A 26,479-nucleotide genomic window follows, 5' to 3' on the forward strand; every position below is an offset into this window, starting at 1 on the left:
TGCCGATTCCGATGTAAGCTGAAGGGTTTTTCCTACAATATATGTCGAACAGGTGTTACTTGTAACCCAGTCACTGATTGATTCATGTAAATGCCATTGTCACTGATGGGTTTATAAGGGTTTTAAGAAAATAACAGAAAGTGTAATCGTACATATTGGTCTATTTTTTGGTGTTCATTTCTACAACCAGTAACGTTACATATTATCTTTGTCGTCGTTGGTTAGCTCTACAACCAGTATCTTTGCGAATTATCTTGTCTTCGGTGGCTACACGTAACTCTACACCCAGTAGCGTTACATACTACCCTCATCTTTTTTTTGAGGCCTGCTTCATTTGGTTAGTTCTACAGCTTTACATATTCTCATACTATCTGAGAGTCACGGTATTGCGTCGATTGCGTTCAGTGTGAAAACATTGAGTACGGTGTGAACAAGATGGTTATAAGTACACCAGGTGTACGAGCCACATGGAAAACTCTAAAGGAGGAGCATGACAAAACAAGGGCATTTGACTTCCAGTGGTGATCCCCTTGCTGAGGAAACTTAAAACGTTCAGCGGAAAACACCCTGTAAAAAACATACGTTAGTTAGCAGTGTGTTCTAACGAGTCTAGGTGACCTTGACACGACTACGAGTGATGGTGCACCCCTTTTTGGAGAGACCCGGTTAGGGCGTCCCCAGTGACGTATTATGTGAAACGAGAGACGTGCAATACAAAGAGTCCTATTTGCTCAATTTGAAAAAAAATCACCAGAAGTCTCCGAAACATCTCATTAACGACGCACGTGCTGTGAATCCAGCTCTGTCATTATATCTGATGTGGTTTTAACAGGAGAATGGCGCGACCTAACAAAGTTTTTCCCGCGCATAAACTGTCCCAGGAAACGTGGGAAACTCAGTGTAAGTGGATGAAAGCTATGTGCTTGTCGTTCTCTTATGTAAGTGGCTGAGATCGCTGGTCCATGTGTCTCTTTGATGACGGAGTTTACATCAGACTTTATGTTTCTGAGTACGGAGTAAAACACCAATCAGTAATGCTAACAGACACAACAAATGCAATTATAGACAAATATAAATGCTCTTTGCTGATGGCTCAGTAAAAACAGAACTTTCCAGGAATTTGCTAGTGACACAAAAGGAACATCCCAGTCCTTTGCTTGTTACACAAAGCAACATGGCAGTCCTTTGCTAGTGACACAAAGCAACATGACAGTCCTTTGCTAGTGACACAATAGGAACATTCCAAGTTTTTGCTGTTGGAGTTTACCTATGATACGGAGAACATTCTAGCCCTTTGCTAGTTACACAAAGCAACATGGCAGTCCTTTGCTAGTGACACAAAGCAACATGACAGTCCTTTGCTAGTGACACAATAGGAACATTCCACGTTTTTGCTGTTGGAGTTTACCTATGATACGGAGAACATTCTAGCCCTTTGCATGTTACACAAAGCAGCATGGCAGTCCTTTGCTAGCGACACAATAGGAACATTCCACGTTTTTGCTGTTGGAGTTTACCTATGATACGGAGAACATTCCAGCCCTTTGCTTGGTACACAAAGCAACATGGCAGTACTTTGCTAGTGACACAAAGCAACATGACAGTCCTTTGCTAGTGACACAATAGGAACATTCCACGTTTTTGCTGTTGGAGTTTACCTATGATACGGAGAACATTCTAGCCCTTTGCTTGTTACACAAAGCAATATGGCAGTCCTTTGCTTGTTACACAAAGCAACATGGCAGTCCTTTGCTAGTGACACAATAGGAACATTCCACGTTTTTGCTGTTGGAGTTTACCTATGATACGGAGAACATTCCAGCCCTTTGCTTGTTACACAAAGCAACATGGCAGTCCTTTGCTAGTGACACAAAGCAACATGACAGTCCTTTGCTAGTGACACAATAGGAACATTCCACGTTTTTGCTGTTGGAGTTTACCTATGATACAGAGAACATTCCAGCCCTTTGCTTGTTACACAAAGCAACATGGCAGTCCTTTGCTAGTGACACAATGCAACATGGCAGTCCTTTGCTAGTGACACAATAGGAACATTCCACGTTTTTGCTGTTGGAGTTTACCTATGATACGGGGAACATTCCAGCCCTTTGCTTGGTACACAAAGCAACATGGCAGTCCTTTGCTAGTGACACAATAGGAACATTCCACGTTTTTGCTGTTGGAGTTTACCTATGATACGGAGAACATTCTAGCCCTTTGCATGTTACACAAAGCAACATGGCAGTCCTTTGCTAGTGACACAGTAGGAACATTCCACGTTTTTGCTGTTGGAGTTTACCTATGATACGGAGAACATTCCAGCCCTTTGCTTGGTACACAAAGCAACATGGCAGTACTTTGCTAGTGACACAAAGCAACATGGCAGTCCTTTGCTAGTGACACAAAAGGAACATCCCAGCCCTTTGCTTGTTACACAAAGCAACATGGCAGTCCTTTGCTAGTGACACAAAGCAACATGACAGTCCTTTGCTAGTGACACAATAGGAACATTCCAAGTTTTTGCTGTTGGAGTTTACCTATGATACGGAGAACATTCTAGCCCTTTGCATGTTACACAAAGCAACATGGCAGTCCTTTGCTAGTGACACAAAGCAACATGGCAGTCCTTTGCTAGTGACACAATAGGAACATTCCACGTTTTTGCTGTTGGAGTTTACCTATGATACGGAAAACATTCTAGCCCTTTGCATGTTACACAAAGCAACATGGCAGTCCTTTGCTAGTGACACAGTAGGAACATTCCACGTTTTTGCTGTTGGAGTTTACCTATGATACGGAGAACATTCCAGCCCTTTGCTTGTTACACAAAGCAACATGGCAGTCCTTTGCTAGTGACACAAAGCAACATGGCAGTCCTTCGCTAGTGACACAAAGCAACATGGCAGTCCTTTGCTAGTGACACAATAGGAACATTCCACGTTTTTGCTGTTGGAGTTTACCTATAATACGGAAAACATTCTAGCCCTTTGCTTGTTACACAAAGCAACATGGCAGCCCTTTGCTAGTGACACAATAGGAACATTCCACGTTTTTGCTGTTGGAGTTTACCTATGATACGGAAAACATTCTAGCCCTTTGCTTGTTACACAAAGCAACATTGCAGTCCTTTGCTAGTGACACAAAAGGAACATCCCAGCTTTTTGCAGTTGGAGTTCACCTGATACGGGGAACATCCCAACCCTTTGTCAGGGACACAAAAGTAATATTCTACAGTTTTGATGGTGGAGTTTACCTTAGATACGAGGAACATCCCAGCCTTTTGCTAAGAGACATAAAAGGAACATCCCAGGTTTTTATTGCTCGGGTTTCCAAAATTGATATGGAATATTTCAACCCTTTGTTGGTGGTACACAAGGAGAATCGCAGCTTTTCCCTGGTAATTCAGAAGAAACATTCCAGTTTTTCGTCGGTAAAACACTTTACTAGTCGCATTTACAATAGTCACATGGGGCATCCCAACTTTTGCTTGGTGAACTTTACCATAGACACATAAGACATCCAAGTTTTTATGTGCTGGGTTTTACAGTTTTCCCAGCTGTTCCAGAGACCTTACACAAATGGGTTAGGCCGTCTTTATTCCGGCATTCATACCTGACCATTGACTGTACAGAGCATACCAACATTCATCACTGACACTCAAGCCTACAGAGTATACCAACATTCATCACTGACACTCAAGCCTACAGAGTATACCAACATTCATCACTGACACTCAAGCCTACAGAGTATACCAACATTCATCACGGACACTCAAGCCTACAGAGTATACCAACATTCATCACCGACACTCGAATCTACAGAGTGCACCAGTGGTCGTTGGCGATATTTGACTGCACACAGTATACCAACATTCATCACCGGCGCTAACAGTATATAGTATAAAAACATCCATCACCGGCAACCGACTATTCAGAGTATACCAATGGTCGGCAACGACACTCAACAGTACAGACTATACCAACATTTATCACGGACACTCGTCTGTACAGAGTATACCAGTGGTCAACACCGACTCTCAACAATACAGACTATACCAACATTCATCACGGACAGTCCCTTGTACCGAGTATACCAGTGGTCAACACCGACACTCAACAGTACAGACTATACCAACATTCATCACGGACACTCGTCTGTACAGAGTATACCAGTGGTCAATACCGACTCTCAACAATACAGAATATACCAATATTTATCACGGGCACTCGTCTGTACAGAGTATACCAGTGGTCAACACCGACTCTCAACAATACAGACTATACCACATTTATCACGGACACTCGTCTGTACCGAGTATACCAGTGGTCAACACCGATAATCAACAATACAGACTATACCAACATTTATCAGGGACACTCGTCTGTACAGAGTATACCAGTGGTCAACACCGACTCTCAACAGTACAGACTATACCAACATTCATCACGGACACTCGTCTGTACAGAGTATACCAGTGGTCAACACCGATACTCAACAGCACAGACTATACCAACATTTATCAGGGACACTCGTCTGTACAGAGTATACCAGTGGTCAACACCGACTCTCAACAATACAGACTATACCAACATTCATCACGGACACTCGTCTGTACAGAGTATACCAGTAGTCAACACCGACTCTCAACAATACAGACTATACCAACATTTATCAGGGACACTCGTCTGTACAGAGTATACCAGTGGTCAACACCGACTCTCAACAGTACAGACTATACCAACATTTATCAGGGACACTCGTCTGTACAGAGTATACCAGTGGTCAACACCGATAATCAACATTACAGACTATACCAACATTCATCACGGACACTCGTCTGTACCGAGTATACCAGTGGTCAACACCGATACTCAACAGCACAGACAATACCAACATTCATCAGGGACACTCGTCTGTACAGAGTATATCAGTGGTCAACACCGACTCTCAACAATACAGACTATACCAACATTTATCAGGGACACTCGTCTGTACAGAGTATACCAGTGGTCAACACCGATACTCAACAGTACAGACTATACCAACATTTATCACGGACACTCGTCTGTACCGAGTATACCAGTGGTCAATACCGACTCTCAACAGTACAGACTATACCAACATTTATCACGGACACTCGTCTGTACGGAGTATACCATTGGTCAACACCGACTCTCAACAATACAGACTATACCAACATTTATCACGGACACTCGTCTGTACAGAGTATACCAGTGGTCAACACGGACACTCAACAGTACAGACTATACCAACATTCATCACGGACAGTCCCTTCTACAGAGTATACCAGTGGTCAACACGGACACTCAACAATACAGACTATACCAACATTCATCACGGGCACTCGTCTGTACAGAGTATACCAGTGGTCAACTCCGATACTCAACAGTACAGACTATACCAACATTCATCACGGACACTCGTCTGTACAGAGTATACCAGTGGTCAACACCGACTCTCAACAATACAGACTATACCAACAGTTATCAGGGACACTCGTCTGTACAGAGTATACCAGTGGTCAACACCGATACTCAACAGTACAGACTATACCAACATTTATCACGGACACTCGTCTATACCGAGTATACCAGTGGTCAACACCGATACTCAACAGTACAGACTATACCAACATTTATCACGGACACTCGTCTGTACCGAGTATACCAGTGGTCAACACCGATACTCAACATTACAGACTATACCAACATTTATCAGGGACACTCGTCTGTACAGAGTATACCAGTGGTCAACACCGATACTCAACAGTACAGACTATACCAACATTTATCACGGACACTCGTCTGTACAGAGTATACCAGTGGTCAACACCGATACTCAACAGTACAGACTATACCAACATTTATCACGGACACTCGTCTGTACAGAGTATATCAGTGGTCAACACCGATACTCAACATTACAGACTATACCAACATTTATCACGGACACTCGTCTGTACAGAGTATACCAGTGGTCAACACCGACTCTCAACAATACAGACTATACCAACATTTATCACGGGCACTCGTCTGTACAGAGTATACCAGTGGTCAACACCGACTCTCAACAATACAGACTATACCAACATTTATCACGGACACTCGTCTCTACAGAGTATATCAGTGGTCAACTCCGATACTCAACAGTACAGACTATACCAACATTTATCACGGACACTCGTCTGTACAGAGTATACCAGTGGTCAACACCGACTCTCAACAATACAGACTATACCAACATTTATCAGGGACACTCGTCTGTACCGAGTATACCAGTGGTCAACACCGACTCTCAACAGTACAGACTATACCAACATTTATAACGGGCACTCGTCTGTACCGAGTATACCAGTGGTCAACACCGACTCTCAACAATACAGACTATACCAACAGTTATCAGGGACACTCGTCTGTACAGAGTATACCAGTGGTCAACACCGACTCTCAACAATACAGACTATACCAACATTTATCACGGACACTCGTCTGTACAGAGTATACCAGTGGTCAACACCGATACTCAACAGTACAGACTATACCAACATTCATCACGGGCACTCGTCTGTACAGAGTATACCATTGGTCAACACCGACTCTCAACAGTACAGACTATACCAACATTTATCAGGGACACTCGTCTGTACCGAGTATACCAGTGGTCAACATCGACTCTCAACAGTACAGACTATACCAACAGTTATCAGGGACACTCGTCTGTACCGAGTATACCAGTGGTCAACAGCGACTCTCAACAATACAGACTATACCAACATTTATCACGGGCACTCGTCTGTACAGAGTATACCAGTGGTCAACAACGACTCTCAACAATACAGACTATACCAGCATTCATCAGGGACACTCGTCTGTACAGAGTATACCAGTGGTCAACACCGACTCTCAACAATACAGACTATACCAACATTTATCAGGGACACTCGTCTGTACAGAGTATACCAGTGGTCAACACCGACTCTCAACAATACAGACTATACCAACATTTATCACGGGTACTCGTCTGTACCGAGTATACCAATGGTCAACACCGACTCTCAACAATACAGACTATACCAACATTTATCACGGGCACTCGTCTGTACAGAGTATACCAGTGGTGAACACCGATACTCAACAATACAGACTATACCAACATTTATCAGGGACACTCGTCTGTACAGAGTATACAAGTGGTCAACTCCGACTCTCAACAATGCAGACTATACCAACATTTATTAGGGACACTCGTCTGTACAGCGTATACCAAGATTCCTTCCGGACATTTGAATCTACAGAGTACACCAGTGGTAATCATCGACACTCGACTGTACTGAGTATACCACTATTCATCACCGACATTAGACCGTACACCAAATTTATACCAAAATTTATCAACAACATTTGACTTTACAGAGTATGCCAACATCCAGCACTGGCATTTGACTTTACAGAGCTTACCAACATTCATCACTGACAATCGGCTGTGCAGAGCATATCAACATTCATCACTCACAATCGGCTGTGCAGAGCATATCAACATTCATCACTCACAATCGGCTGTGCAGAGCATATCAACATTCATCACTCACAATCGGCTGTGCAGAGCATATCAACATTCATCACTCACAATCGGCTGTGCAGAGTATATTCATGACCGACACTCGACTTTATAGAATACGCCAGTGGACATGACAGTGTATCGACTGTATAGAGTACACCAGTTTTTATCACCGACACTCGACTAGACTGCAAGTTTGATTATGTCGTTTAAGTGTGAGTTTCGAGTACAACATTTCTCAATAAGAGTAGAACAGTATCTGGCGATGACATTTGTGTATTGATTAATGCAGTGTGTAGATATGTATTTTGGATGCAGTTTGCAGTTATATTTTCTTGGTGTGGTTTGTTAATGCTGTGTGTAAATGTGCTTTGTTAATGTTGTTTGTTAATGTTATTTGTAGATTTATTGGTGGTTTGTTGATGTAGTTTGTCATTATGATTGTGAATACTGTTGGTAGATATGGTTGGAAAATGTGGCTTGTAAAAGCGGCTGTAGATGTGGTCTGTGCATACAGTTTGTAGCAGTAGTTTGCAGATGTGGTTTGTTAATGTTTTTGTAGATATGATTTGTTTATGCTGTTTCTACATGTGGTTTGTAAATGCTGTTTGTAGATGTGGTTTGTTAATGCTCTTTGTAGATGTGGTTTGTTAATGCTGCTTGGGAATCCGGTGTGTAGACGGGGTTTGTAAATGTGGTTTGTTGATGTCAACTGTAGACGTGGTTTGTAAGTGTTTTAGGTTTTAGACGTGTTTACTTTATGCGGTTTGTAGATGTAACTTTCTCACTTGGTTTGTAGATGTAGTTTCCTCTTGCGGTTTGTAGATGTTTCCTCAAGCGGTTTAAAGTTTCCCCATGCGGTTTGCAAATGTACTTTCCTCATGCGGTGTGTAGATATAGTTTCCTCATGTAGTTTGCGGATGGGGTTTTGCCATTCGATTTGTAGATCTGGTTTCCTAATGCGGTTTTCATATGTGGTTTCCTAATGCAGTTTCTTGATGTGGTTTCTTCATGCGGCGTGTAGATGTAATTTTCTCATGCGGTATGTATATGTAGCTTCCTCATGCAGTTCGTAGATGAATTTTTCTTATGCGGTTTGTAGATATGGTTTCCTCATGCGGTTTGAACATCTGGTTTCTTCATGGGGTGTGTAGATGTAGTTTTCCCATGCGGTTTGCAGATATAGTTTTTTCATGCAGTTTGAAGATGTAGTTTCCTCATGCGGTTCGCAGATATGGTTTCGTCATGCGTGTATAGATATAGTTTCCCCATGCGGTGTGTAGATCTATTTTCGTCATGCGATGTGTAAATGTAGTTTCCTCGTGCGGTTTTTAGATGTTCCTTTTGATGCGGTGTGTAGAATTAATATCCTCATGCGGTTTGCAGATTTAGTCTGTAGATGTAGTTTCTTCATGCGGTATATAGATGTAGCTTGCTCATTCAGTTTGCAGCTGTAGTCTGTAGATGTAGTTTCCCGATGCGGTTTGTAGATGTAGTTTCCTCACATGCGGCGTGTAGATGTAGTTTTCTCATGCGGTTTGCAGATGTAGTCTGTAGATGTAGTTTCCTCCTGCGGTGTGTAGATATGGTTTCCTAATATACTTTGTGTATATACTTTAAGTAGATACAATTTCTAGTTGTTTTTATCGCACAGCTTTACAAGTACCGCCGCTGAGCTAAATCGCGAGGGTGAAAGTGAAAAACGTTTCCAGATGCCTTAAGCGGATATGCATCTACAGTGCATCTACATTGCATTTACATCATCCTCTGCGCCCGTCAGAGCCTGTCGTACTTTCGGAAACTTTTTTTTCAAAACTAGAATAATTAAAAACCCATATAAATGTGTCAGTCGGCTTCACTTCCATGGCGCTGCACACTCAAATACAATAGCTTCCAGCTACCGCCATTTCACAACTTTGTTCAGAGGAGGGGAGCACCTTTCAAGTAAATAATAATGCCCAGGAAGAGTACTGTAAACAATTGGCACTAGCTGGTTAACCAACAAGAACTATTGTGTCATGTGAAATGCAGACTAACTAGTTTTTTGAGTGTAAGTTATGGCTGTCTCGTGTGACATCTTCATTCCAATTCAAGTTTATTCGCTATGTTAGTTTAAGTGTCAGTGAGGAACTGCTAAGGTGGCTAAACCAAGATACCCATTGTAATACAGCTTGTAATACAGCTTCAACTTTACACATACGGTTATGATAATCTACAAATATGGTTGTAGTATGGAGAGTATGGAATATGGATTATGTACAAGTATGGAGATGGTTGTTTCTCATGAATTTGTTTCATGACTTACAGTCAAGAGCAAGACGTCACTGTGTTACAGACATACCTGTGACAGAGATAAAAGAAATGACGTCACCAGGATAGAGGCATACCTGTGTCATAGATGAAGAGAACGATGTCACCAGGATACAGGGAAAGAATGACGTCACCAGGATAGATGAAAAGAATAATGTCACCAGGATACAGGCATACCTGTGTCAGAGATGAAAGAAATGACGTCACCAGGATAGAGGCATAATTGTGTCATAGATGAGGAGAACGACGTCATCAGGATACAGGGAAAGAATGACGTCACCAGAATAGAGGTATACCACTGTCATGGATGAAAAAATGACGTCACAAGGATACAGGCATACCTGTATCAGAGATGAAAGAAATGACGTCACCAGGATAGAGGTATACCTGTGTCATACATGAAAGGAATGACGTCACCAGGATAAAGGATTACCTCTATCCGACGAGGTCACCAGGATACAGGGAAGGAATCATGTCACTTGGATAGAGGTATACCTCTGTCATAGATGAAAGGAATGATGTCACCAGGATACAGGTATACCTGTGTCATAGATGAAAGGAATGATGTCACCAGGATACAGGCATACCTGTGTCAGAGATGAAAGGAATGACGTCACCAGTGCACAGGTATATCTGTGTCACAGGTGAAGAGAATGACGTCACCAGGATATAGGTAAAGCTGTACATATTAAACATGTAACAATGGACGCAGCACAGTAAAGTTACAAGATACATTGTCAGGATCAGCAGACCGTTATGTATTTTTTTCCACGACCAGAGGTACTTCTGTGACCAGAGAGAAACAAGGTTGTCGAAATAATTCCGAAACACAGCTGACCTTTCGTTAAATTCAGATTCTCTTCCTGAAGGTATTGAAATATAATTCTCTGCATTATAAAAATCAGTCATATTTTTTTGTATAGTACATAAAATGTATGTTTTCATATTTTGCCTTATTCTTCATGATATACTTAATGCTAACAGTTTAAAACACCTATACTTTTAATCCCGTCCCAGAATGATTTCTCCTATTTTTATTTTGTCTGACAAACCACCGTTAGCCTTGGGCCTTACTCAACTTTTACCACCCCAATGCACTTAAATTCAAATGAAAATTCGTACTATATGTCAGCTTGACAAAAAAATTTAGGGACTGTTGCCATCAAAAGCGATATGAATTTTTTTGCAAAACAACAGCTGAAAAGAGAGGGGGAAAAAGAACAACATTACAATAAAATTAGTTTGTAAAAACAAAATCTTGTTCATAATTTGATCCAATAAGACATCCATATAACACCCAGTTATCAGATCCCTCCGGAATTATAGACATGAGCTTTGTCACCACAAGTAACATAGGCATGCGAATCAATGACTAGCTTAAGTTAGATTTACAAGTATGAATCATTTTCCTGATGATCTCCCACACGTAAGGCCCTTTGACTCCCAGCTGACCTTTTGTTTTCTCATGAGGCTTTCTCGCCCTCTTTCTCCTCTCTCGCCGTACGATTTTCGAAAATACATATCACAAACAACTACACATAGCTCTAGAGGCAGCTGGGAGGAAATGAATTTTTATCCATAGCTAACAGACTCGTGACAAACCTTGTCAAAAACAGGATCTATGGTTTAGCGAACAGGTTATGTTTTGAAAGTGAACAACTCGGGCCTAGCGTATGTAATGTATCCGTGCCTGAGAGGGCGGCTGTGGAACTGCTGACTGACGGCTCTGCCGTATGATTTCCGCTTTTCACTGTGAACGTTTATAATTATAAAAGCAGACGTACAGCCGATAAGTAGAGTGCTTCTTACAGACGGCTCGCCCTGGTTTTTCTGCCTCTTGAGATAAATTGAACGTACTCTGTTGGAAAACATTAATCTAAAACGACGTCTTTTCTTTAATGTTATGATGATTAACAGTTATTATATTTAATTTGCTGAATGAAATCAGACATAAATTGTAGCTATGGTGGCGGTATTAATTATATATCCTAGCTATTTCTATACTCTTAACCAATGGCCTCCCTCAGGCGCCATTTATTTGTTAAGTTGTTTTAATTATTTATTTCTTATATGCAGCACTGGACAGCGCTGCACGGCCAAGGTCACAGCTAAGCACACTCAGTTAAAATAAATTCAATCGAACTTCACCTGAATATATGTTCAACATGGTTTGTAAAAATCAGTATAACTGAACATTTACAATGTGTCTTTACTCATCCGTTATTTCGTGTAACGACTGACAGATTACTGGCAGTCTTCCATGTTCGGGACCTTCATACTTGAAAATGCCTCCATTCTATACAACAGCCCGATGAATTATTTGGCTTTACTATCCGCTGTTTTGGAGTGATAATAACGTGACAATGCGGCCTGCTGGCTTGATATAAGAAGCACTCTCCTCTGTCCCGTATCATATTCCCCAAACCCAGGCCTTTTTAGCATTTCTCCTGTAAGAGGCTCGGGCGATTGGCACGTTTTTATACCACAAACTGACCCCCATAAAAATGCCTGCCTGATTTAAGGATTGTAGCGCTAACACGCCTTGAGTTGTGTGCCGATTACAAACCTCAAGTCAAATAGTGAACAATCGTTGAAACGTTCCTCCGGCTGAGGTATTACTGAAGCCAGTACGGAGAAATAATCCATGAAGATACGTATATACAGTTTCCAGCAAGCAAAACTTGTATATCTACATGTGATCATAGACAAGAGTTTGTTATACGTAAAAGCGAGACAGAATTGACTAATATGTTAACTAACGCAGACAAGCGCTGACTGAGCAATTGTCAGAAAAATATGGCGGAGTTAGGCGTGATGCCCGGCGTCATCAAAATGGAGATCCTCTTGTGCAATGTACAGTGTCATTAAAACACAGATCGTCTTGTGCTATGCAAACCGTCATTACGATACAGATTCTCTTGTGCAATATACACCGTCATTACAATACAGGTCGTCTTGTGCGATGTACAGTGTCATTACAATACAGATCCTCTTGTGCTATGTGGAGCGTCATTACAATACAGATCATCTAGTGCAATGTACAGCGTAATTACAATACAGATCCTCTTGTGCAATGTAAACCGTCATTACAATGAAGATCTTCTTGTGCAATATACCGTGTCCTTCCAATACAGATCCTCGTGTGCAATGTACACTGTCTTTTCAATACAGATCCTCTTGTGCAATGTACAGCGTCATTACAATACAGATCGTCTTGTGCAATGTACATCGTCATTACAATACAGATCGTCTCGTGCAATGTACACTGTCATTACAATACAGATCCTCTTGTGCAATGTACAGCGTCATTACAATACAGATCGTCCTGTGCAATGTACAGCGTCATTACAATACAGATCGTCTTGTGCAATGTACATCGTCATTACAATACAGATCGTCTCGTGCAATGTACGGCGTCATTACAATACAGAGCATCTTGTGCAATGTACAATGTCATTACAATACAGATCGTCTCGTGCAATGTACAGTGTCATTAACATACAGATCCTCTTGTGCAGCCTACAGAGTGACTATAATACAGATCCACTTGGGCCATGCAAACCGTCATTACAATACAGATCCTCTTGTGCCATGTACAGTGTTATTACAATACAGATCGTCTCGTGTGATGTACAGCGTCATTACAATACAGATCGTCTTGTGCAATGTACACTGTCATTACAATGCAGATCGTCTCGTGCAATGTACAGCGTTCTTACAATACAGATCCTCTTGTGCAATGTAAACCTTCATTACAATGAAGATCCGCTTGTTCAATATACATTGTCCTTCCAATACAGATCCTCTTGTGCAGTGTACAGCGTCATTACAATACAGATCATCTAGTGCAATGTACAGCGTCATTATAATACAGATCATCTTGTGCAATGTACATCGTCATTAACATACAGATCCTCTTGTGCAGTCTACAGTGCGATTACAATACAGATCCACTTGTGCCATGGAAACCATCATTACAATAGAGATCATCTTGTGCAGTGTACAGTGTCATTACAATACAGATATCATGTGCAATGTACAGCGCCATTACAATACAGATCCTCTTGTGCAATGTACAGCGTCATTACAATACAAATCCTCTTGTGCAATGTACACTGTCATTACAAAAGAAATCCTCCAGTGTAATGTACAGTGTCATTACAATACAGATCGTCTCGTGCAATGTACGGCGTAATTACAATACAGAGCATCTTGTGCAATGTACAGTGTCATTAACATACAGATCCTCTTGTGCAGTCTACAGTGTGGCTATAATACAGATCCACTTGGGCCATGCAAACCGTCATTACAATACAGATCATCTTGTGCAAGGTACAGTGTCATTACAGTACAGATCCTCTTGTGTCATGTACAGTGTTATTACAGTACAGATCGTCTCGTGCAATGTACAGCGTCATTACAACACAGATCGTTTTGTGCAATGTACATGATCATTACAATGGAAATCCTCTAGTGCAATGTACAGCGTCATTACAATACAGATCATCTTGTGCAATGTACATAGTCGTTAACATACAGATCCTCTTGTGTAATGTACAGCGTAATTACAATGCAGATTGTCCTGTGCTATGCCAACCGTCATTACAATAGAGATCCTCTTGTGCAATGTACAGCGTCATTACAATAAGATCATCTTGTGCTATGTACAGCATCATTACAACACAGATCCTTTGTACAGTGTACAGTGTCATTAGAGTAGAGATCCTCTTGTGAAATGTACAGTGGCATTACAATAGGAGATTATCTTGTGTTATGTACAGCGTGATTACAATACAGATCCTACCATGTACCATGTACAGTATCGTTACAATACAGATCATCTTGTGCAATGCATAGTGTCATTACAATAGTGAGCCTCTTGTGCTATGAATTCCATTTGTGCAGTACAAGCAATGTACATGACCATCACAATGGCGATCCTATGGTGTAATGTACAGTGTTATAACCAAGGAGATCCTGTAGTGCGTCACTAGAACTATAGACGTCATTACAGCGGATTCCCATAGTGCGGAACTGGAAATTTACAGCCTCGCTATAAAAGAGTTCCTGTGGTGCAACACGGGAGCTGTACAGCGTCATTACCACGGAGTCATTTCAAGCTATGCATACATGGGTCTTAGGTTTCATTGCAAACGATGCATATATCAGCCCTATATTTAATTTACCACGTTGTCAGCACACGTCTGCTGTGCCAGCTCCTGTCTCCAAAGCGGTGGCGCAGATTTAAGAGTAAACTCTGGTATTTTGGCTGACAATTGCCTGCCTAATAATTGCATTGTTTTTAGCAGCGTGCCGCTCACGGTCAACTTCCGAGTTCTTCCCCTATCACTCCAGGTATCCTGAGGGTCAGCGATGGATTAACAATGGGACAGAAATCCTTAATGAAAAGCGTATTTCCCATGTGGCAAGTGGACAGACGAGATACTCTCCGCTCTCCAGTGTACCGGTACGCGGCAATATCTGCTGTTCTACGGGATTGCACACCACACCGTATTATATAGACATATGAGCCCGAATATTCCAAGTCTCTTGAGGCACGCCGGCCTCAAAAAAAAAAAAACCTTAACAGAAAACTGCACATAATCTGAGCTTGTGTCTGTCGCGTATTAACACAACCCTGATCAAACGTCGAAAGTCATAAACCATTTCCGGGTTCTGGCTCGAACTCACCATAAGATATCTGTATTACAGTACATGTGGTGTAAACCTATTATCATTGAACTTTGCACCGTTCGATAACCGTTGTGTAAACTAATTAGCCATTGTAAGTTATTCTAGGTGCTTGTAAAATCGTGTATGACATTTTATGCCAAAAATTTTATTTTTAACATATTCCTTCTCATCCACTCTGGTTAACTGTCTAATTCAAAATGCCAAAATGAATTTCCGTTTTCCCCAGATATCACTACCTGGTTATACGTGGCCTTGCGAATACAGATTTTACGTATCACAGTGGTATGCGCACCACTGTGATATATACAAATCTTATGTATCACGTTGGCATACACAGATCTTGCGCATAGCATTGGCATGCGCAATCCTTGCGTATTACTGTGGTGTATACAGATCTTGCGTATCACTGAGGTATACACACATCTTGCGTATCACCTTGGTATGTGCCGATCTTGTGTATCACTTTGGCATACACAGTCAAAAATGAAGTGCCCCAAAGTGACGGAAATGTACAACTGATCGCTTACTTGGATCCTGTCTCATCAATCACAAGGCCTTCCACAACAAATACACGAGCTATAATCTCATAATCTGCCTGACATCATTTCAGATTTTCAAAACGTAGTCACGAGTAGGGCATATGACGACTCGGCCTCGTCTGTTTCATAATTAAAGTGTTGAACAAATCGCATTTGTTGCCGTGGAAGTTTCTGATCCTATGTGATTGGAGGAACGACATTTATAAGTGTAATTGTTTACTGGAGTATCTACATATCAGATTATGACAGACTATACAATGATCTTGTCTGACGTGGTAAATATCGGCTGCGGCGCGCATACTGGCATCTGTCTCTATAGGTGAGGCTTTTATGCTGAACATATCTGTTCAAGCTTTCTTTAAACGCTTGGCCCTAGAATAGTCTTATATCTCAAGATCATAGCTCTCCTCTCAATCCTCTCTATGAGATTAAAGCTCACTTCATTCTACTGTGGACAATAAACCTGTTTATAAGATTACTGACAGTCAGTAAAACTCAGACTGTGTGATACAGATCTGACAGTCCTGATAGCGGCCATACGATCCTCTTTCGCTCTGACAGATTTAGGTTTGGTATTTGACAGAACACTTCGATAGGTCAATATACTGCTTGACATAGCTAACCACAACTACTGAGTATGCATTCCTGACCCTTGCCTGTCTATCACGGTGCTGAAAGTCATAAAAAGCATATATATATATATATATATATATATATATATATATATATATATATATATATATATATATATATATATATATATATATATTATATATATATATATATATGGCGACAACAAACATAGGTTTTCACCAACATGCACGTGAAAACAATTAGTGAAACACTTATCTGTATAATATCTAGATTCTAACAATATGTCACCACGAGGTTGTAGGTAAACTTTGTTACGTGGCCGCAAGGATGGATATATCACCACGAGGTTAAAGGTGATCTTTGTGACGTGGCCGCAAGGATGGATATATCACCACAAGGTTGTAGATAATCATTCTCACGTGGCCGCAAGGACGGATATATCACCACAAGGTTGTAGATAATCATTGTCACGTGGCCGCAAGGACGGATATATCACCACGAGGCTGTAGATGAACTTTGTTACGTGGCCGCAAGGATGGATATATCACCACGAGGTAGTAGGTGATCTTTGTTACGTGGCCGCAAGGATGGATATATCACCACGAGGCTGTAGGTGATCTTTGTTACGTGGCCGCAAGGATGGATATATCACCACGAAGTTGTAGGTGACCCTTGTCAAGTGGCTGTAGGTGATCTTTGTTACGTGGCCGCAAGGATGAATATATCACCACGAGGTTGTAGGTAATCACTATTAAGTGGCCGCAAGGATGAATATATCACCACGAAGTAGTAGATGATCTTTGTGACGTGGCCGCAAGGACGGATATATCACCACAAGGTTGTAGATAATCATTCTCACGTGGCCGCAAGGACGGATATATCACCACAAGGTTGTAGATAATCATTGTCACGTGGCCGCAAGGACGGATATATCACCACGAGGCTGTAGGTGATCTTTGTTACGTGGCCGCAAGGATGGATATATCACCACGAGGTAGTAGGTGATCTTTGTTACGTGGCCGCAAGGATGGATATATCACCACGAAGTAATAGGTGATCTTTGTCACGTGGCCGCAAGGATGGATATATCACCACGAGGTTGTAGGTAATCAATGTTACTTGGCCACAAGGATGAATGAATGATTATGGCTTAACGCCACATCGGCAATATTTCAGCCATATAGTGGCGAATGGATATATCACCACGAAGTAGTAGGTGATCTTTGTTACATGGTCGCAAGGATGGATATATCACCACGAGGTTAAAGGTGATCTTTGTCATGTGGCCGTAAGGATGGATATATCACCACGAGGCTGTAGATGATCTTTGTCACGTGGCCACAAGGATGGATATATCACCACGAAGTAGTAGATGATCTTTGTTGCGTGGCCGCAAGGATGGATATAGCATCACGTGGAGGTAGGGGACCTTTGCCATGTAAACTCCAAGATAGTTCAACTGGACCAAATGAACCACGAACTGCTGGACGACTAGACCTGGAAGCCTGGACCCCTGGACCCTTGGACGACGGGGTAACTGGACAACTGGACTAGCGGGCCACGAAACCATTACACCACAGGATCACGGAACCACAGAACCTCTATTTCAAAAGACCGTGCAACAATGGAACCACGGAGCCACTGGAACAAGGGATCACAGGAGCACCGGATCACAGGATCACTGGTACACCGGAACACCTTACCATGGGGCCACTGCACAACGGGAACACGGGACCAGGGGGACAACTTGATCAAAGACCATGGGATCACCGGACCACGGGACACTCCTCCAGTGCCCCAGTGTTTATCATGCCGGTCAGATGAGGGTCTGACTCAGAAGTAGAAGCCCCAGGACAAGGGCACATCTGTTAGCTATCTCTCTTTCGCCTCAAGAGCCCTACAGTGTTTTTTATGATCCACTTAAAATATCAGCATCTGTGTAAAGCTAAAACCATTTATTCGGATTATAGTTCTATATATAAATCACTAGACACCAGTATCGTGCGTCCGGTTTCCTACCTGTAGGCATAATGTACGAAATACCGGCCATCTGACATACCAGGAATGCTTCCTTACCCACTTCAGATACACGCTAATTGGAATAACCTCAATCTTACTTAATCTCTTAATTACTGACACTGAGGTACCCAGTGAAATGAACCAATTAACAGAGAGATGTTTGTTTTAAGCAGTTCTACCTGACTAAAGTGAACATAGCATAACAACAATTGAGTGAGGAAGAGTTGGCTTTGCGCTCAAATTCAGTTTTTTCAAAAGAGTTTTTATATGTTTTTTGTTTCCTATTTTTCATTTAAATTCTCTGGAAGACAAATTAAAGAAATATTAGAATCATTAAAATATTTCCACGGGCATCTTTCTTCTCTTAAATGTGCGACATGCTAATCCTACATATCACCTGACCCTAAACAAAATATAATCAATCATGGACGGTACTGTATGATTCGGAGAGTAATGCATAACTCAGTTTACCATTAATGGAAAACTGCTACAGTTTGAAACATTTCGGTAAACAGTCAGTCATCGAGCAGGATAAAACGTTAATATTGGATATTATTTATTCTAGGGAATAATCCTAGACTTACCTGAATTTGACCATGGCGACCGGTATAGGCAAATATTGTCCATCAACAAAGTTGTCTGAAAATGTCTTAATCTGCAGCGTATTCAGAATTCACCGAATCAAACAGTAGTTTCAGTGTAACACGTCTTTTCAGTAATTGCATCAAACGGCCGTTTAGGTGTTCAGATTCAAATCCGTGACCCAAAAACGATCCTTGTGGGGGTTTTACAGTGATCTGACACTTTTCTCAGATTTTCTCGCCTTTCTCTGACTAACCCGTTTTTCTCCCCTTTTACACCTTTTCAGCAACACTTTTGTAACGAACGCTGAACAAATTTACCGGCTTGCTACAAGCAGTTCGAATGACATCTTCTTTGCTGACTTCCAAACCTAAACTATTAATAAGGCATATTACGTAAAAAATACAATATGTGGCCATCCAAGCTGTTACCCGTCAGACAGAAATTCCGCGTAAATCACTTCTTTGTTTTCGCCAGAGCAAAATGTTCACAACCTCGCTATATATGTGACAGCTTTGGCAGTTAAGACATCTTGCGTCCCGTTTGGCTGGCCCGACCCACTGACAACTGCCGCTCCACGAGTAAAGCTAACCACACTGACATCCCACTGCTGGGTAAGACCACTCAAATCTTGCGCACGGCCTGAGCTCTAGGAGGTACAGCATTCTCCATGCTCACACAGACAGCGGTATTCGTATATACCTGATGTGTGCTGATATTTGTCTTCAATAAACAGGAGGACGAATGTAAGAACTAAAAGCACTTGGAAATCCGTTTCTTTGCGTTTTATGGCACCCGTCACTTGCCTTAGAAGGTTGTGTCACACTTGATATCGCCCAGCCAACAAGCGAACACAAACTCCTGGCATTCTCACCTTGTGTCGCTTGTGTAAGGCTGTAGCTTGCTTTTAGTTACGTCAGACGCGTACGTTTCTTAAATAGCACACTAATGGTGAGAGTAATGGCCTAGTTATTTCTTTATTGACCTCGACTGGTGTCAAGCGAACTCCTTTGTACACTTTTTTCCTACAAACGGTATACTACAGCCCAATGTTTTATATAGATCAACCTTCAGAGTTTGCTTACGCTAAATGCATTTGTTACCCGAATGCGTGGCCCATATTAAAATGGAGTCAATAAAGCTTAATATACAGGTGTACTTTGCCAGTGTCTTTAATTAATGGCCCATTTCTGCCATTGAAGGGTGTGAGGATAAAGGCCAGGACATGCACTAAGACCTATGTACCTCGCCCAGTGCCCGCTATGCGCTGCTGGCCGTCAGGCCCTCCAGCTATGACAGAGATGTATATAGTCCACGGTAAGAATGAGGGTGAGGACGCAGACAAAGATTCAGCTACGTGATGAAAATGTTAGGGTGTGTGAGCAAGGAATAACGGGTATAATATAGATGCCTGCTGATGACGGCCGAGTGGACCGAGCTGCACGCCAAGTGGGGTGCGTCATTTTACAGCTACAGACGAGAGTTCAGACACCGTAGATGCCACTTTTATCTATATGACTGTTAGCCAAATTTAATATAAGATAAACACAGTCAAGAATTCCGTGATATTAACATTTAATGTTGAGTAATTTTAATAAACCCTTAATTTAATTTGGAAAAAGCATGTTGAATATATATAGTGAAAAAGATAAACTAGAGAAACGGCCGGCGGCAGCGGTCAGATAGCAGTCAGACAGTGGTCAGTCAGTGGTAGAAGGGCAAAATCGATGTTGCTAGAGTGTAATAAGTATCCAAAGTACTATCCAATTATTGTATTTGATCACATCATGACTGTAGCAAACAACGCAATGCATACCGAACCTGCACCAAGACAATACCCACTGACACAACTATGGGACCGATCCATGGTAAACATGCGGCAAAAGATCTGTCCGTATTCGAACATTCGAATGGTGAACATGCACATTGCGAAAGAAAATTTCAAGGGAAACATTGTACACACTGGCATTTAAAGCAATATTTGTGCGGAAGATAGAACTCATCACAGTGTGGGTTTTCTAGACACAACAATGCCCTTCACAATCTCTACTAATTTCTTTCTTTATATCGCCTATTGGACTTAAAAACAGGCAAAAAAACTCCAAAACAGTTCACAGTGTATACACTAGTGAGTGCACCTATTACTGACAGATGTTATCACAGAAAACTTCCAAAACGGTTCACCGTGTATACACTAGTGAGTGCACCTACTATTGACAGATGTTATCATAGAAAACTTCCAAACAGTTCACCGTGTACACACTAGTGAGTGCACCTACTATTGACAGATGTTATTACAGAAAACTTTAAAACAGTTCACAGTCTATACACTAGTAAGCACACCTACTATTGACAGACGTTATAACAGAAAACTCCAAAACAGTCCAGCTATGACAGAGATGTATATACACTAAGATGTATGTATTAACTTGCATGGGTTCTCAGACATCGTTGGCTCCCATGAGTTTTATGGTGTTAGCTCATGGTGTTTGCATGAATTTTAAGACAGTATTAGCTCGCATGGATTCTCAGACAGTCTTAGCATGAATGAATTTTAAGACACTGTTAACTCCCATGAGTTCTCAGACAGTGTTAGTTTGCATGAGTTCTCAGAAAGTGCTGGCTCTAATGAGTTCTCGGACAGTATTAGTTCGCATGAGTTCCCAGACAGTGCTAGTTCGCATGAGGTCTCATACAGTGATAACTCGCATGAGTTGTCAGACAATATTAGATCGCACGGTTTCACAGACAGTCTTACCTTGAGTGAATTTTAAGACAGTGTTAGCTCTCAAAAGTTCTCAGACAATGCTATCTTTCATTAGTTCTCAGATGTTCGTTCGCATAAGTTCTTATATAGTAATAACTCCCATGAGTTGTCAGACTGCTTTCATAGTTTCTTAGTTCGTTTTAGGCCTCAGGCTTGAGTTAGTCCTCAGACACAGTTCTCAGACAGCGTGAGCTTTACAGAGGTCTCAGATATTGTAAGTTAACATAAGTTCTCAGACAGTGTTAGCATGCATACATTTTAAGACAGTGTCAGCTCGCACAGATTCTCAGAAAGTGTTGACTCACACGAGACGCCAGGCAGTGTTTTCTGGCATGAAATGTCAGACAGTGTTAGCTTGCATGAATTTTAAGACAGTGTTATCCCGTATGTGTTCTCAGAGAGTGTTATCTCTCATGAGTTCTCAGACAGTGATAGCTAGCATGTGTTCTGGGACAGTGTTACCTTGAATGAATATTACGACAGTGTTAACCTGCATGAATTTTAAGACAGTGTAAGCTCTCATGAATTCTCAGAGGGTGCTAACTAGAATAAGTTCTCAAATAGTGTCGTCCTGCATGAGTTGTTGTCTCCGCAGAGACACGTTCTCTGTTTGTTTTCGGCGGTATGAGGTATCAAAGTTGTTCCTGCTGGCATGGGCTGTCTGGTAGCTTTCGCTGGATTCAGCGATTTTAAATTGTTGCCGACGCATGAGCTGCCTGGCAGTTTTCGCTGGTATGAGATTTGAATGTCATCCCGGGGGCATGGGCTGTCTGGCAGTTTTCGCTGGTATGAGATTTGAATGTCATCCCGGGGGCATGGTCTGTCTGGCAGTTTTCGCTGATAGTATATTTGAAATTCATCCCGAGGGCATGGGCTGTCTGACAGTTTTCGCTGATAGTACATCGCTGATAGTATCAAAGTTGTTCCCGCTGGCATGGGCTGTCTGGTAGCTTTCGCTGGATTCAGCGATTTTAAATCGTTGCCGACGCATGAGCTGTCTGGCAGTTTTCGCTGGTATGAGATTTGAATGTCATCCCGGGGGCATGGGCTGTCTGGCAGTTTTCGCTGGTATGAGATTTGAATGTCATCCCGGGGGCATGGGCTGGTAGTTTTTTGCTGGTATGGGATTTAAAATTGTTCCTGGCGGCATAGACTGTATGGTGGTTTTCGCTGATATGAAATTAACATTGTTTCTCACTGCATGGGCTATCTGATAGTTTTCGCTGGTATGAGATTTGAAATAATTCGCGGTGGCATGTGCAATTTGATGATTTTCCCTGGTATGATATTTGACATTGTTCCTGGCGGCATGGACTGACAGTTTTCGAGAGAATTAGGTTTGAAATTGTTTCCGGCAGCATGAACGGTCTGGTAGTTTTTGCCAGTATGGGATTTGCAATTGTTCCCAGTGGAATGGGTTTGATGATTTTAGCGTGTGTGAGATTTGAAATTGTTCCCGGTAGAATGGGTTTTTTCAGTGATATGAGATACGGTTTAATCATCGCTGGTTCGACGGTACTTTTCTTTATATGCCAAAGCGTGTGTGGCGTTCTGCTAGGTCGCATACTCATTTATATGGATGCAGACATACTTTTCATAACTTGTCTAGCAATAACTGATGTACGTTGCACAGTTGATTACATCTTTACCTTTGTGTGACCTTCCAGATCATTCCGTGTGTGATACTGTATAATAAGTTTACCTCCCACGAACCACATCTCCTACATGTAGCTTTATTTACGTGGCGTGTATATAGTGGTTTTTTGCCGACATTTCCCATTATGGCGATTCCTTCATGCCTACACTCGTGTTTGTAATGAGGATATCTAGTCAAGCAAATATCAGTAATATGCCAAGGGTCTTTCATATGACACATGCACACGACACATACACACGACACATACACACGACACATACACACGACACATGCACACGACGCATACACACGACGCTTTGTAACATTTGACACACACGACGCCGTGTAACATTTGACACACACACGACGCCGTGTAACATTTGACAGGCAGTTTAATATATATATTACATAAAGATGACTTTTCAAACAACATCTAGTGTGTCACGCAACATACCGGCCGGCACAGTAATAGTATTTATGTCTACAAATAAAAGAATTTGAGATTATTTGCTGGTTAGATTTGCTTTTGCGATTTATATAAAGGTGAATTATCGGAATTTCCTTCAGTGATAAAAGTGTTATATCACAGCTGATAGATATCGCTTCTGTATTTACATTTTTGATAGTTTACACCCAGATCCCACGACGTGGAAAAAGAAACACTGGCTTCATGACTTTCCAATCTGAACCCAGCGGTATGACGTCATAATATCTGTACAGTGCGATTTTACATTCCTACGTCACTCAGCAATGAGACACGACGTCTTACATATGCAGCTTTGAAATATCTAGGGCAGTTTCCCCCGGGCTCTGCACGGTTTCCACCCACCATAATGCTGGCCGCCGTCGGATAAGTAAAATATTCCTGAGTACGGCGTAAAACACCAGTCAAATAAATAAATAAATATCTAGGTCAACTACAATTGAATACGCTTGCCGTTGATTGCTCTGAAAGGTATGACCTTTGTGGAGGGAGGGGAAGAGAACGCCAGTAAAAAATTGCATGGAATATGCCGTTTTTGCCTAATTTTCTTCACGTCTCCACGTCAAATCTCTCGAATGCTGCGCATTCTCGGTATTTGACTCGATACGAAACAAGGTTCAGCGCTATCGGGTTACCCAACACACGCCTAGACGAAGGTGTTAAACCCTTAATCATCTACCTTAATTTACTAAGCTATATTGATTCTCCAAAGCCCTGAACTTTCCTTCATAAATATGCACGAATCATGGTCCAGTCTGATTCCAGCTTAGTTATTGACACTGACAGAAGTTCAGAACAACACTAGTAGTGGAAGTGCTAGCACAAAATAAAAAACCCCTGAACATCGACGTGCTAATGGTTTTCGGAAGACAGTCTTTTTGGGGCTAAATATAGGGATATTGGGATAGAAATTAATCGCGAAACATCATCAACATAGGCTACATCGAATGGCTGTTCGGCCACTTTCACTATCACCGGTATTGGTTGATAGCGCTGTGACTTCCCGTTGCCTGTTCGACTCAATAAAAGCAAATCGATCACCGTTCACAGCATTGCTTATTGCTGTGGTATAATGTTGTGTCAAGGAATAAATCAGATCCGAAGGTACATAATTTGCTTCGAAACAAGGAAATACACACTCATAACGGAAAATCAATGATTGGCCGAAATGCTCTGTTAGAAGTATGCGGGGAGATATGTCATTGGCTGTCTCAACAGTAGGTTCCTGAAGACTTATATTTAGAGTAAAGCTTGCTGGCGGGAAGATGCTCAACCCAGGTCTACAGACTGTGTCAGGGCTGATGTTTATTACATCAACATGAGGCTTTAATGAAAAGTTGAAACCATTGCGCAATTGAGATACCTGTATTTGCAACTTGCAAATAAATCAGGTGCACAAAATCACCCATTAGTTAGCCAGCCAAGCCATGAAAATGTGTCTAAAATCGGTTTGATGACATCTCTCATGATACAAAAAACTAACTACCCAGATCGGTTTGCCACCTGTCCAGGATCATCTCTTGGGGTGAATTTCAGTTTTGTAAGTAATCATTTCCAGTAAAACAAAATGGTGTCATAAAAGGTGGCCACAAAGGTATGGTGGTATTTTGCCAATAAGAACAAAGCAATAATGATCAGATTTTATGATATTAGCTGTAGATGGACGCGCTGTTTACGCTGTATGTATCATCACATCTTCATTCCTCGGACTAGCACCCAAAATTTTGTTTTCCGATTGTTATCAACACAACACAACTGAGTAATCCAGATTACTTGAAGGGCTCATTCATTGCCGCAAGCAGAAAGTGGAATCTTGCCGCCAGTGATCATTTTCCGAACAGGCATGTTTGCCTTTTTGCTCGGCTTCACACTGGTCTTCCATTTGATTGATACAGAGCACCATAGTACCACGACCAAAGTGCACTAATACAGCACGGATAACAGCTCACATGTTTTCGTAAGCCCTAAATAAGGCCGTGTCTGTCAGGTACACACGTACCTTTCATAGGATCGTCCTATGCTAACCTGTATCGAAAGCTAACCTGTAGTGCTACAAGTTACACAAACCGAACAAAACGTTACAAACAGAAAGTTAAGCTATGAGGCGTCATGACACACCAGCCGAATTAAACCTTACATTAGAGAAAGCTAACCTGTACGGCTACACGCTACATCAACCGAACCAAACATTACAACACAGAAAGCTAACATATAAGGCGTCATGCTACACTAGTCGAAGCAAACCTTTCATCAGAGAAAGCTAACCTGTAGAGCTA

At 41.7% G+C, this 26,479-nt stretch overlaps 1 protein-coding gene across 1 annotated transcript in view; it reads right to left on the bottom strand.

Annotated features, from left to right (window-relative positions):
- LOC135472946 (thrombospondin type-1 domain-containing protein 4-like) overlaps window positions 1-20,183 on the bottom strand; it is a 68,004-nt gene extending 47,821 nt beyond the window's left edge. Inside the window, exon 1 of the mRNA XM_064752685.1 lies at window positions 19,319-20,183. Within this exon, the coding sequence (XP_064608755.1) occupies window positions 19,319-19,332 (14 nt within the window). The 5' untranslated portion in view covers window positions 19,333-20,183. The remainder of the gene's footprint in view (window positions 1-19,318) is intronic.
- Between the last annotated feature and the right edge of the window lie 6,296 nt (window positions 20,184-26,479).

Source organism: Liolophura sinensis, chromosome 8, assembly GCF_032854445.1.
Source record: "Liolophura sinensis isolate JHLJ2023 chromosome 8, CUHK_Ljap_v2, whole genome shotgun sequence".
NCBI lineage: Eukaryota > Metazoa > Mollusca > Polyplacophora > Chitonida > Chitonidae > Liolophura > Liolophura sinensis.